At 41.1% G+C, this 13,303-nt stretch overlaps 1 protein-coding gene across 2 annotated transcripts in view; it reads left to right on the top strand.

The window, feature by feature from the left end:
- The first annotated feature begins 438 nt into the window (after positions 1 to 438).
- The window catches only part of LOC111153257 (aldehyde dehydrogenase 1 family member A2), a 95,913-nt gene continuing 83,048 nt past the window's right edge, over positions 439 to 13,303 (top strand). Inside the window, exon 1 of one of the 2 annotated variants that reach the window (XM_022512164.1) lies at positions 439 to 607. In XM_022512164.1, coding sequence (XP_022367872.1) covers positions 491 to 607 — 117 coding nt within the window. In that variant the 5' untranslated portion in view covers positions 439 to 490. The remainder of the gene's footprint in view (positions 608 to 13,303) is intronic. The other variant, XM_022512165.1, reaches the window with a different exon arrangement.

Below are 13,303 nucleotides of genomic sequence, written 5' to 3'. Positions count from 1 at the left end.
CAGCGTCCGAAGAGCCGCCCTCCGCGCCCCGGAAGCTCCCTTCGCTAACACCCCATCAGCCCCCCGCCCGCTCTGCTTCTGGGGCCACGACCCGCGCCCGCCATCCGCTAAGGTGCGCCCCCCCGCCGCCGCTGCCGACCGTGCCGGGGCGAGGCCGGTCCCGCTCTCCGAGCCCTGCGCGGTCGCGTCGCGAGTTCCGGCTCTGGCCGTCGAGGCCGGCGGGGTGGGCGTGAGCCCGGGTGTCGCCGGCCACACTTGACCGTGGGTGCCGAGCGAACGGGCCGCGCGGCGCCGGCGGCGGGCTTTATGTAAATCGGGGCTGCGCCCAGGCGTCCTAGGTAGGATGGACCAGCCCCCCGCGCCTCGGCCCTCACGTCCAATAAGAAAAGCCCCAGCTTGACACCTGCCTATATACAGGCGAGCGCGCCCCCGGCCCGCGGACCGCGCGCACAGCCCACGCCGCGGGCGAGCGAGACCTCGGCCCGCCACCATGACTTCCAGTAAGATAGAGATGCCCGGCGAGGTGAAGGCTGACCCCGCCGCCCTCATGGCGTCCCTGCACCTCTTGCCATCGCCCACGCCCAACCTCGAAATCAAGTACACCAAGGTAAGCGGCCGGCGAAGACCTGCCGTCCGCCGAGGCTTTCTAGAACCTTCCTTCCTGTCCATGATCTGTGAGGGGGCGAGGGCGGCGTGACGGGGTCAAGGGGCCGGGGTGGCCGGAGCCTGCCTGTCATACCCGCGCAGCGGAGGGACGCCCCCATCCTCGGGGTTGGGGGCATCCGAAGGCCTGCCGGGGTCTGGGGACGCCTAGGGGACTCGCCCCAACCTGAAGCCGGCGCCGGGGGTCGCGGTCAACGGCTCCTTGCCCATTCCGCGCCTGCCGCTGCCTTCGGAGCCGATTCTCGGGGTCCGGACTGCCTCCGGCAAGGCGTCGGCCCGGCTTCGACTCCTCAAGTGGGGAGGAAGGGTTCCTGCCAGGTGGGCCACGCAGCCCGGCCGCTCCTCCCGGCGGTTCCGCGCCTTCAGGGGCCGCTGGGCTGCGCGTCCCGCTCGGTCCTCAGAAGCCCGCGCGTGCGGAGCGGCTTTCCCGGAGGAACTGACCCGGCGCGCGGCGCTCCGGCCGCCTTTGCAGATTGCGCGGAAACCTGACTGCCGGCGACGGGCGGCTCCGGTATCGGCATTTCGTTAGAATGTTGTAGGCAGTGGCAGTTGTCCCGGAAAACTCGGGAACTCTCTCAATGTGTGCAAATTAACGGGCTCGCCTTCGGACTGAAAAGAAATCATTTTTTATAACGAACTCTGACATCTTGGGTTTGCCAAGCAGGAATATCTGTTGCTGTTAGCACCACATAGAAAAGAATATGCATTCTCTACCTTAATGGAAAGTGAATTTACTTACTACGAATTCCACATAGAAAAAGTATATTAATTAGACACACGGGGGTGATTATAACGTTAAAGCATGGAGTGGGGAAGAGATAGATGGGATTTAAAGTCATGTTCCCTGGAGTTCATTTTACAGTTCTCTTGTTTGATTTTTCTATCCTTTCAGTTGATTTCTACCCTAAATTTCTCACGATTAAACACACACTGCGCGAACACAATAGGGTTAACGTTGTTTATTACAACTTTATCATGCTTATTACAAGATAAACTAAATTTGTCGAGAAGTAAATTGGTTCTGGCTTAATGGTTGAAAGAGAAGTTTTTTTTTTAAAAAAATCCGAATATTGAAATTTTCCTTGTTAGTTTTAGAATACAAATCAAAATGATTCGTGTTCTGAACGCCCAGTTTATGATGGGTTTGATGTACCTGTTAGCTTTTTTAGATGGTGTGACAAATTTTTGAAAGCCATTTTAATGGGAGGTCGTTAATGGTTACAGCCATTTAGACACTGTTTGCATAACAATAGTGCCAACGTGGGGCATATATCTGGGTTTGGGAACAAGCAGGGAAAGTGTACAGCATAAACGTTTTGTTTTATGAGGATCCCTAACCTCATCAGCCTCTCTTTAAAGGTCTTCAGATCCAAGATCTCCCCGTGAGACAGGACCGAACTCTCATATTTAGGAGGGTTCGAGTTAAGTCTTAACTTTTGTTTGGCTTTTCCTCCCAGCCCGGGAAAGGAGTTTTAGGTATGCAGTAGGTATCTCGGAATTTAATTTGGAAGCTCTTCCAGTTTTCTTTTTCTCCAACTACCCTTGCTCTCTTTTTCTCTTGTTCTCCCCCAGTAGGAAAGACAACTGATTTATAGCTAATTGAAGCCTTTAATGTGGAGTCTTTTAGCTCCGGAGAGACTTTTATCCAGTATCCACTTTCCCACTTATTACAAAGAAAAACAATCAGAAATGAAATAATGGATTGTAACTTGACTCTTTAATTTGTGGGGAGGAGGCACCTTATTTTTGGCTTGACAAACAACCCTGGTAAACACTGAGTAATGCTAATCTAAAGGCAAGCTCTTTTCACAGAACCTTGTTAAATCAGGTATCTGTGAACATTTCCAGCAGCTTTCCTCCTTAGCTTTTTAGCGAGACTTCTAAATTTTCTGAGACAAGCGTCATGGGCGAGCAGCTTTTTTAACGTGAAGAGCAGAAGCTGCTCTCTTGGTAGCAGAGGGTAACTGGTAATGATTTGTTGCTTAAGACGAAAATAAGATTAGTGAAAATGTTTCTAAAAATTCACTTATGAAAAAAAAATTCACTTATGATCAGAAGTGAGGGGTATTGTTAATTTACAACAGAAGAATGAAAAAGAATGGACAGTTCGTCCTTTAGAGCAGTAGTACCTTCATTCATCAGGAATTTTTAAAAACAGTAATGACTTAGAAATTACTGTGCTGGAGGGCTTGTTGAATAACACATAAACAAATACGGTGTTTGTCTCACAAAGTAGTACGAGGTAAACAAGACGGGTCCTTCATCATTTTTGTCTTCTTAAACAAATACACCTTTAGGGAAGGATATTACAACAGGCTTTTTAAATGTGTTTTGGGGATCAACATAAAGTCACTGACCACTTACCTATGTGTAAGTGGTCAGATTATGAGAATTTCAAGTAGCATACATTCAGAAAACTTTGCATTTGTGATCTCATATTTTCCTGTATTTTTCACCATTCTTCTAAAAGAATTTTTGCATTTTTTATAAATGGGGGAATGGGGGAGAGCATCAGAAATAAAAGTTACACCATTGTCAAAGGTCCAGTGAAAATACTCCAGAATTACAGTTTGGTCTCCATGGATGCTGAAAGGGGTAAAGCTGTGCTCCTGTATTGGCTTTCATGCAGTTATGTTTCTTTTTAAAAATAAGTCTCCCTCTCTGAAGTTCATTTTAGACTAAGGATCAATGGCAGTACCAACTTTGGTATATGTCTAATTTGATTTCCTTAATGCAGTGAACTAGATCCCAAGTTTTAAAAATGATTCCTTACTAAGGAATATGGTGGTGGTGGTGGTTGTTTTCAAAGTCTGTGTTATTCAAGAAAGAGTGCTAAGTCCACCAGCAAGAAGTAGCAAGGGGACCACTTTGAAGCCAAGAGAATATGTGCTCTCTTGCTTGTATTCTGAGAAGACTGCTTATCAGCTATTGCAGGAATCTGATTGCTTTTAGCTGTGTTTTTATGATTTAAAGCTTTTCAGAATTGTTTCTCTTTCATCAGTCTGGTTTTTAAAACTTCGTATGGCTGAATATATTATAGGAGTTCACACATTGTAAAATCAAGGCTAGCACTTTACTGACTGCCCCTAACTGCAGGGGAGATTTCTTCCAGATTCCCAGAAGGTCTTTGGAATCTTTCGGTCTTTATCCCCGTACTTTCTCTATTGTCTCTATCATCTCTCTGGCTCCAGTGGTTCCTCCCTGTTACACACACACACACACACACACACACACACACACACACACACACATTGTGCTGTCTTAATGTTGAGTGTTTTCTTGGTGACCATTTATGCCTTTAACTAACAGTAACATAAGAGGTTGTGTTTTCTTCCATCATCTGATGCTGTGGGGAGTGAGAACAGAGGGAGGAAGGGAACAGTTATGGAGTGCTGACCTAATAACTAGAAGAGAAAAAAATAAAGGAAATCAACTGAAAATCAGAGCTAATGTGTGTTGAGTAACTACTATTTATTTATTTGTTTGTTCATTTAAAAACTTTTTATTGAACATCTGCTGTTTTCTGGGGTCAATTTCAATTCAGTCCAAAGGCTGTTTGAGTGGCATGCGAGTGTTGTTAGTATTCCTAACAACAGTGCTCTCTGTTATACTAGTTGGGCATTTGCCTTCTAGGAGGTTAGGGTCTTATTAGAAAGATTGGTACCAAAAATTAATTGTCAGCATGGCAGTGGTTCAGTCGATCAGTGTAATAACAATAATGATAATAAAATGTATAATGCCACTTACATTGTTTATGGGGCCTAATGGTTTACTTAGCACTTTGATGTGTATCTTATTTGATCCTTGCAAAACCTTTTGAAAGAGAGAATAGGAAGGGGTAGAAATAATTGATAAGGAAGACCTTGGCCTTGACTTTTAAAAAAAAACTGCTGGAACTTGCTTCACCGTATGTTTTGTTTTTCCTAATAGTCACATAGTTGTTTTTTGTTTTGTTTTTGGATTTTTGTTTTGTTTTGGCATGGTTTTTTGAGAGAAAGAGTTTAAATCTATTCTTCGTGTTGCTTCTATTGCAAAGATGGGGCAAACATGTGCTGGTCCACTCTTCTTAAGAAGTAGCTACATCCATGGCTTTTGATTCCCTGACTTTAAATTACTATTTTTGATGTGCCTTTGAATTTTTGTTATTGTTGTTGCTGTTAGGTCTAGGGCAAGACTCTTGCCTATCCCAGGGATTATTTCTTAAAAGATGGTGTGGGTCTAGTTGTTCCCAAAACTCTAATCAAGACTGTCTTGATCATAAATTGTGAATCACACTTCCATGTTTATAGGAACCTCAGATTTTCAAAGAATACTTTTTCATAATTGTGTTGCTTTTTGATGTTTGTGTCATTGCCATTTAAACTAGAGAAGCTAACCATCTTAATTACAGGGCTTGAATTAGATAACTCTCCTAGGGTCCTGATGCCTTCTTCGGTACAGTCTTATGCTACCACTGGGAATCATCATTTGCTAAGACAATCCTGTCTTCCATCTCTATAAAATGAGGAATGATAGTTTTTCTATTTGATGGTAGAAGATCCTCCAAGGAGCCTGTTCGGTGAGGACTGATTTCCTTGTAGCCAGGCTGAAGAGAAGCCAGGCATGCATATTACATTCTCTATTTCATTACCCACACTCGGTGCTCAGACCATGGACCGGATCAAAATCATCTCACATACCAGCATATGCAGTTCTGTCTCAAGTCTTTCTTAGCTGATAATGAAATAGAAATAGTGATGTATATTTTTGTCTTTTATAATTACGTTAGTGACAGCTTGCAGCAGTTAGCAAACTGCAGATGATCCGCCTGATGTTGTAAATAAAGATTTATTGGAACAAGGCCACACCCATTCAGCTGCATATTAGCGTGGAACTGCTCTTGGATTACAGTGGTAGAGTCAAGTAGTCGCAACAGAGATCATATGGCCTACATTTTAGAAAAAGTTCCTAAGCCCTTGATTTTAAAAAGAAAGGCTCGGATTTTGTTCAAACCTTGGTCAAACGTACTTATTAGCTGTGCGGGCTGTCAACGCCCACTCAGCACACAGTGCCGGGTGTGCCCCCGGCCCTGGAGACACAATGGTAAGCAAGCTATGGATGTGGTCTCCTGCTGAGGACTTTCTTCACGAGTGTCAATTGCTCCATTTCCCAGATGGGAGATAATAGTAGCTACCTTACCGGGTTGTTGTTGGGACTAAATGAACAACTGGGTGGAAGTCCATAGGGTGACATTCAGCCAAGGGCTAACTCCATTTCATTTTTACATTTGGAGCCATGGATGAACCGAGGCCCATTTTAAGAAAGATCGGAATTGTACGGTCAATAAAATCTTATAAAACAGGCCATTGTGTACTATCTTAATTAGCTGTAAGAGTTTAATATTCTGGGAAGCTATGGATCCTTTATATGTTTACATTGGATTTTCATCAAATGCGATCCCTTGGAGGTTTCCCTACTTAGATCTTCTCTTTACTAAGAAGTCACTGAATCAAATTTCTTAGCCGGTATTTTGATAATCAAACTAAATACCTGACACTTGTGCCAAAATTTGGCATTAATGTGCCTCAGCACACCCAAGTGGCCAGCCCTAAGTGTCAGATGGCCAGCAGCCATTTCTGGCATGTTAAGCAGTTTGGGCAAAGATGTTGCCAAGTCTTCAGCACATAAATCTGGGAGGTATAGCAGCATTTGGGGACATTCTCAGAAGGTATATATGCCTTTTAGAAGGGGGAAGGTATCCTAGTTCATATAATTTAAAACGAAACAGATTTTAATTGGTGTTCACTGCCCAGTGTTGGGGCACTTCACCTTCCAGAAAGTAAAACCACCATGCAGTGACTATTTTGAAAGCCCTTCTAGCATTTCACTAACTTTTTTATTTGCTGTGACAGATCATCCCAAAGCCAGTCATTTCCCCTCAGACACCACATCTGATGTATTATAAAAGCGATTGCCATAATGTTACTTTGGATAGTTTTTTAAAAGATCTTATTTATTTATTTTGAGAGAGAGAGAAGGAAAGAGAGAATCTCAAGCGGATTTCATGCTGAGCGTGGAGCTGGACACAGGGCTCCATCTCACGACCCTGAGATCCTGACCTGAGCCAAAATCAAGAGTTCAGGCGCTTAACTGACTGAGCCACCCCCAGGCACCCCACTTCGGATAATTTTTAATTGCCTTTCCAGATATATCTTTGAGCTCCATTCCATTTTACCTTTCAGATACATGAGAGTATCCAAATTGAGAATTTCTTACCTCTGGCATTTCTCCATTGTTCGTTTGTTGGCCTTTAAGATGAAATAATGTTTAAAATGTTTCCCTTCAAAATCTGAACCCTTAATGAGTTTATTTACAGCATGTCTCTGTTGGGTCACATGATTTGGAAATACTTCCAACCTTTGAAAATTCCAGTTGGAATAATAATTGGGTGCTTTCACCACCTAGACTTTGCTGGGCTCTCAACAAAATTTCCCTGGGGCTAAACACGGGGGTTTATTGACCTCTGTAGAATGTGGTTAAAAATTAGAATGTCTATGAGTGAACATTCTAATTTTTATTACAGAAGGAAGCTTGCTTCTTACTTCAGTTCAGCTCTGTTACCTCCAGAAGTAGTTAGCTGCTCTGTTTCCTTCCCTCATCATAAGCTGACCTTTGGAGAGCCAGAGTAACAGTTGATTTAGCCCTAGATCTCTGGAAAGATAAAACCTATTGTCCAGCTAAAACTGGACACACCTGTCTCTTATTTGCAAAGAATTTAGGATATCAGGGTTTTCCAAACACTTTTCAGTTTTGATTGTAAAATATAGGGAGAAAATTTCAAAATAATTAAAGATTATATTTTTATAATTTTCTCATGCATTCTTTTCATTCCTCTAGCCTACATCTTCTGATCTTAAGTCCAGTGACTCTTAGGGTTTTTTGTCTCAGGTCATTTCTAGGGATTTCTTAAAGATTAAACTTAGTCCAAAAAATTGTATAAATTAGGGGCTCTTCTCACAGATATGATGAAACCTACCTTCAAGTAAGTAGATCTTACTAAATATTGTGGATTTAAGTAAACCAAGTAACAGAAAAAAGCTCATTCTTTCTCCAGTCCCCATAACCAATACATACACCTAATCTATGGGCTGATACGTGTGTAATGATGGAGTGTTTATGGTGGGAAGGAAAAGGAGACACAAGAAGACCTTGCCTGATAAGACAAAAGTATGAAGTGTCTATAGAAGTCTACAGAGGATAACATAAAGTCTTATTTCCCTAGGTGTGAAAATTGGACTTTTGCCCAGAATCCTTTTGGGGGAGGAGACCCGGAATCAGTATGACTGGTTAAATTCCCGAGCACACCGAAAGCAGTGAATTCTGGTTTCTCATCTATGTTTTAGAATCTGATACCTGCCATACCAATATAACTTGATTTTCACAGGGAAGGGTATCTCACTGTATGTAGTATCTTGAGGTCATTTTTATTTGTACAGCCAGAGCTACCCTTTTGCTTACCTGAATTTATTTATTTGTTTACTCCTCTGACATTTATTTGGGCCACTTGTATACAAAGCACTGTTAGTCACTGTTCAGGCATGAAAAGATCTAGAGATGTGGGCCCTGCTCTGAAGAGGCTGGGGAGGGTTCCCACTTGGATGTGGGGTGAGGACCTGCGCCCCTGTAACTGTGGTGCATAACAGGAGATGAGCAGGTGCTTGAGACAATCATCCTACAAGCCGTGTGAGCATTCAGAAGGGAAAGAGAGGCTTCAGGCTCCGCAAACCAGCAGCACACTGTATTGTTAGACCTATGTGACAGGAAATGAAACATTTCAATCATACGGAAGATTATAGAGAATAATACAACCAACATGTTTTGTCCCTGTACCCAGTTTTGTTAGTTCTTAACATTTGGCAGTATTTGCTGCTATTTTTTTGTAAGAGATATACTGAAGCGCCGCCTGTGACCTTCCTCTCATTTCTTCCCTTTTCCTTCATCAGAGACATTTATCTTTCCCATAGGTTTACGTGTATCTATATGTATTCATAAACAATATATACTCTAGTTTTGCACGCTAATTTTTTTATATAGATGGCACCATGCTACAATTTGCTTTCTTTGCATAGCATATTTTCAAGATTCCTCCATGTTATTGGATGTATTTGCGATTCATTCATCGTCATTCATTCATTCATTGTCAGATCCCATTCTTTGAATGTATCACAATTTTTTGTTCATTCTGCTAGTGACATTTAAAGTACTTCCAGCATTTTGCTGTTACAGTAATGCTGCATTAAATATTCCTAAGCATATTTCCTTAGGCGCCTGGGTGAGAGGCTTTTCTAGGGTGTATACTGAAAGGTGGTTTTGCCAGCTTATAGGGTATGTGGATCCACATCTTCATTAGGGATTGCAAATTTCTGTCCGACACTGTTACGCTAGTTTCCGCTGCCACCAGCAGTCTATCACAGCCCCTGCTACTCTCCATCTTCACCTATGCTAGGAATTCTCAGACTTCTTAAATTTGGTCAATCTGTGTGAAATGGTATCTCATTGCCATTTTAATTTGCATTGTGTTGATTTCTTGCGAGATTTAGTATCTTTCCATATGTTTATTGGCCATTTGGCTGTCCTCCTTTGTGAACTGGCTAGTGTATCATTTGCTCATTTCTGTTTGCATATGTGTGTATTTTTACTGACTTATAGCAATTTTTATGTACTTGGGATTATAATTTTTTGACAGTTATGTACCATGTGAAAAATTTCTGCCCCTTTGTGTCTTTTCTTCCTCCTCTTCCTTTTTAAGCGTAATGCCATATGGTTTTAAATGCAAATAGGAATATTTCTTTTTTTTATTTAAAAAGAGAGCCAGAGAGCACAAGCAAGGGGAATGGCAGAAGGAGAAGGAGAGACGGGCTCCCCACCCCGCACCCTTGAGCAGGGAGCCTGATGTGGGGCTCAATCCTGACCTGAGCTGAAGGCAGACACTTAAGCAACTGAGCCACCCAGGTGTCCCTATCTTTTCTTCATGTTTAGTGCTTTTGGTGTCTTTTTAAAGAAATCCATCCTTATTCCGAATTTTTCAAGGTGTTCTTTTATATAGTCTTCTGAAGGTTTACTTTCATTATTAAAAAACAGATCTTTCTCATTGTGTTTTAATCCACCTGTAATTGGTATTTGTGTATGTGTAAGAATACAGGTAAATCTTAAGGACAAATGCTGTAACATATAGGAAAAATAAAATGATATTAATATGTAAAGAATTTTTCAAAATTGTATTCCATGCAATATTGGAATGAGATTATGAGATTCAGAATATGTGGTTTTTCTCTAAGCCTGGTCTTCTCCATAATGGGAAAATATCAGAAGCTCGTCCTACTTGGTGGATGATGATTTTGGTACATGTTGGTTTCCCTAAACTAAGAACAATAGTGCATTCTATAAACCTATCTTTAAGGAGTCCTTGTGTAAAACTTTAGGATAATATGATCATTATAAGTTTTTCATGTCAAGATTTATTTCCGTACCTTTCTTGTATTACCTAGAACAGAGTAAGTGCTTGAATGTTAGCTACTGTCCTCTCTCTCTCTCTTTTCTGTCTCATTTCTCATTCTCACACATACCCCACTCATTTTTTGAAGGAGCATTACCAGGTAAATAGGTAAATTCTACACTGTGTACTATTTGTTTATATAGGACTGGAGAACAACTAGAGGGATGATGACTAATACAATGTGAAAAAGAATTTCCAATACACCTTTTCTTGAATAACTAATTCAATATGGTGCTTCATCCTGTTAGTTTAGAGAATTTAAATTATTCCTTAGCACCAAGCTTGAAAATGACGTTACTTTGTATTTCATTAATGTTTTAACTTACTGTGTTTTAAACTCAGAGTGGGTGTTGCACATTCACTTTTGTGTTTGGATTTCATAAGTCACTGATCTGTGCATGTGTACCCCTAGCACTGAAGAGGCTACGGAGGAAGAACGAAATTCTCCAACCTTAAAACTGAATCTGGCCCTTTTGCACATATTGCTTATGTAATACCTGACAGAGTTGGCCCCACACTTTTTTTTTTTTTTTGATGAACCTGTATTCTCTGAATGCCTATAATACTTGTTTGCACTACACCTAAAGGTACAATTTTTGCCTTGTATGATTATATTTTTCTGTGTAATTCCCTCCTCCTAAATGGTACTAGATTATAAACTCTTACTCATTTTAGTATTTCTGAAGCATCTAGCTCAGTGACTTACAGTGAAATGAATACTTGTTACACTTTATTGTCATTATTGGCCACTAATAGTTCTTTTTAATATTTATATGAAAATTTTCAAAGTGCTTTTCACATGTGATTACATTTAATAATTACAGCAGTTCTATGATGTGAATGTTACATTAATCTTCTCACTTTATAAGTGAGAAAATCAAGCATATAGTTAAATAAATTCTCTGGGCTTGACAGCTAGTAGGTGGCAATTCCAAGACTCAGTCTTCTTCCTTCTCTGCTCATACAACAGGAACAAGCACAATTTGAACTGTTGGCCTAAAGCTCTGCTTTAAACTATGGTAAAGAACTGTTCTTGGATTCCCCACTGGCTGGGTAGCCGCACACTGCCTTTAGTCCTGCTTGAGATATATATATATATATATATATATATATATATATATATATAGATATAGATATATCTATATCTAGATATATCTATATCTATATATATATTTATATTTCCCCGCCCCATTTATCAAGTGCTTTCTTTTGTTATGGTTCTTTAGATCTACTTGGGAGTGAGTATGTGTGGAACTGTTGAAAGTGAATATATTTCACATTCTTTCTAGTGCTTCCTCTCTCTCCATTGGCCTTCATTTAGTATAACTTGACTATAACCTATGTGGGAGAGATGCATGCCGGAAGAGTCGGCGGCTATGCTCCACGTTGCCTTTTAGGAGCCCTCATTTCTCACGAAGGCTTACCACATTAGATTCGTCTGTTGTATGCAGCCTCACTGGGGATGCAGAATAGAGAAATAGAGAATGGGCCCCAGAAATTCATGCACTATCTCTACTTTACCAGAGTTTTGGTGCCAGGAGGGGGGTAGTTGGGATGCACAATTAATGTTTTATTGTGAATGGCTCAAAAATCCTACCTCAGGAATCTACTGACAAGTTGTCTCCTTGAAGCCAGATCGGAGAGTCCTCAGCTTTCACGGTCTTCACCGTTAGAGAGAACACATTTCTCTTGCTCCTCTCCTTCTCAGTCAGAGGTATTCCTTCTTCTCACCTTTTCCATCTTTCTCTCTTCTCTTCCCCGAGTATTTCTTCTGCTTCTCTTCCTCCTCCCTAAGTATTTCTGTCAGGCTGGCCTTTGATGACCCTCATTCCTTGGTCAGATTCATTTACCTGTTTTCATAAAATGCCTAGTTCTGCCTGGGAACCTTTGTAGTCAGCTCTCCCAGCTGTTGGCTTGCACGGTCCTTTGGGACACCAGAAGCAATGAACCTGGAATAACCACATTTGACTTCTGTGAGCCCTCCTGAGAATTTAGTAATTACTTAATGGATTGAATTGGTGACATACGCTATTCCAGATAACAGCCTGGGTTGCATTAAATTAACCTTCACAAATGGGTATTTATTGGTGTACTCTTAAAAGACTACATGTGTTGGCTGTAATTGTTCTTCCATGTTTCTCCATGCTGATAGGTATTTGTACTGAGTGAAAAATTTCTCAGATTAGAGCCTGGGTGGTAGTTCTAGCCATTCAGTGATGTGTGTCATTGTGTTCAGCACATTGAGCATAAATCCTGTCTTGTAAACAGCAGGGAGACTAATGAGGTTTGCCCACATTCTGGTACCATTACCAGGAATTCCAACAGAGAAAAAAAGAAGGCTTGGAAAGGAAGTACACAAATCAGTGGTTTCTGGAATTCTTGATGATCTGAATTAAGGACAGAGAGTATTGTTCAACATTGAGAGTAGACATGTACGTACAACAACAGGTACATAAACTACATGTAGCTAAAAAAGAAAAAAAAAGAAACCGAAACTTTTGCTTTTAATGAACATTTGCGAAGTCACCAACTTAGTTGTACAGAGAGCTAACGAGGGGCTTATTTATAAGTGCTTCTAATTGTGAGTGGTATCAAGGGGGCGGCTGTTGAAATAATGCAGCTGTTAAAATGATAGCCCTCTTTTTGCTTTCTCAGCCCTCTCTTTGCTTTCTCTTCATCATTTCAGCCAACGAAAATTTCATACTCATTTGAGTCTTACAATTCTTGGAATGATTTGGTTGTTATCTTTATAATAAATAGCTTCTGAACTTGTTGCAAGGAGCCTTTCAAATGTGTGTGCGTGTGTGTGTGTTTTAGGTTGGTTTCGATCTTTATTATTACTGTTGAATAACTTGTGTGTTTGATAATGCCAAAGCAAGGGATCCAATCACTGCTTTATGCCTAGACTAGTTTTCTTCCTAGATTTGTATTTTCATAAAAGCTAATTATCATGATGGTTTTGACACAAAGTATGGTCCACACATCTTTGTGTTTGAATGAATGAGTTAAGGAATATGAGTCCTAGAAAAGAAAACTGTCTGATTTCATTTGCATACTTAGTGATAGACGAAATGCCAGGACCAGAAAGTGAATTCCAGGTAGAGT

This window comes from Enhydra lutris, unplaced genomic scaffold (genome assembly GCF_002288905.1).
Source record: "Enhydra lutris kenyoni isolate GAN:26980312 unplaced genomic scaffold, ASM228890v2 scaffoldscaffold31, whole genome shotgun sequence".
NCBI lineage: Eukaryota > Metazoa > Chordata > Mammalia > Carnivora > Mustelidae > Enhydra > Enhydra lutris.
The sequence above is the reverse complement of the archived record's forward strand: the minus strand, read 5'-3'. Positions and strand labels throughout refer to the sequence as shown.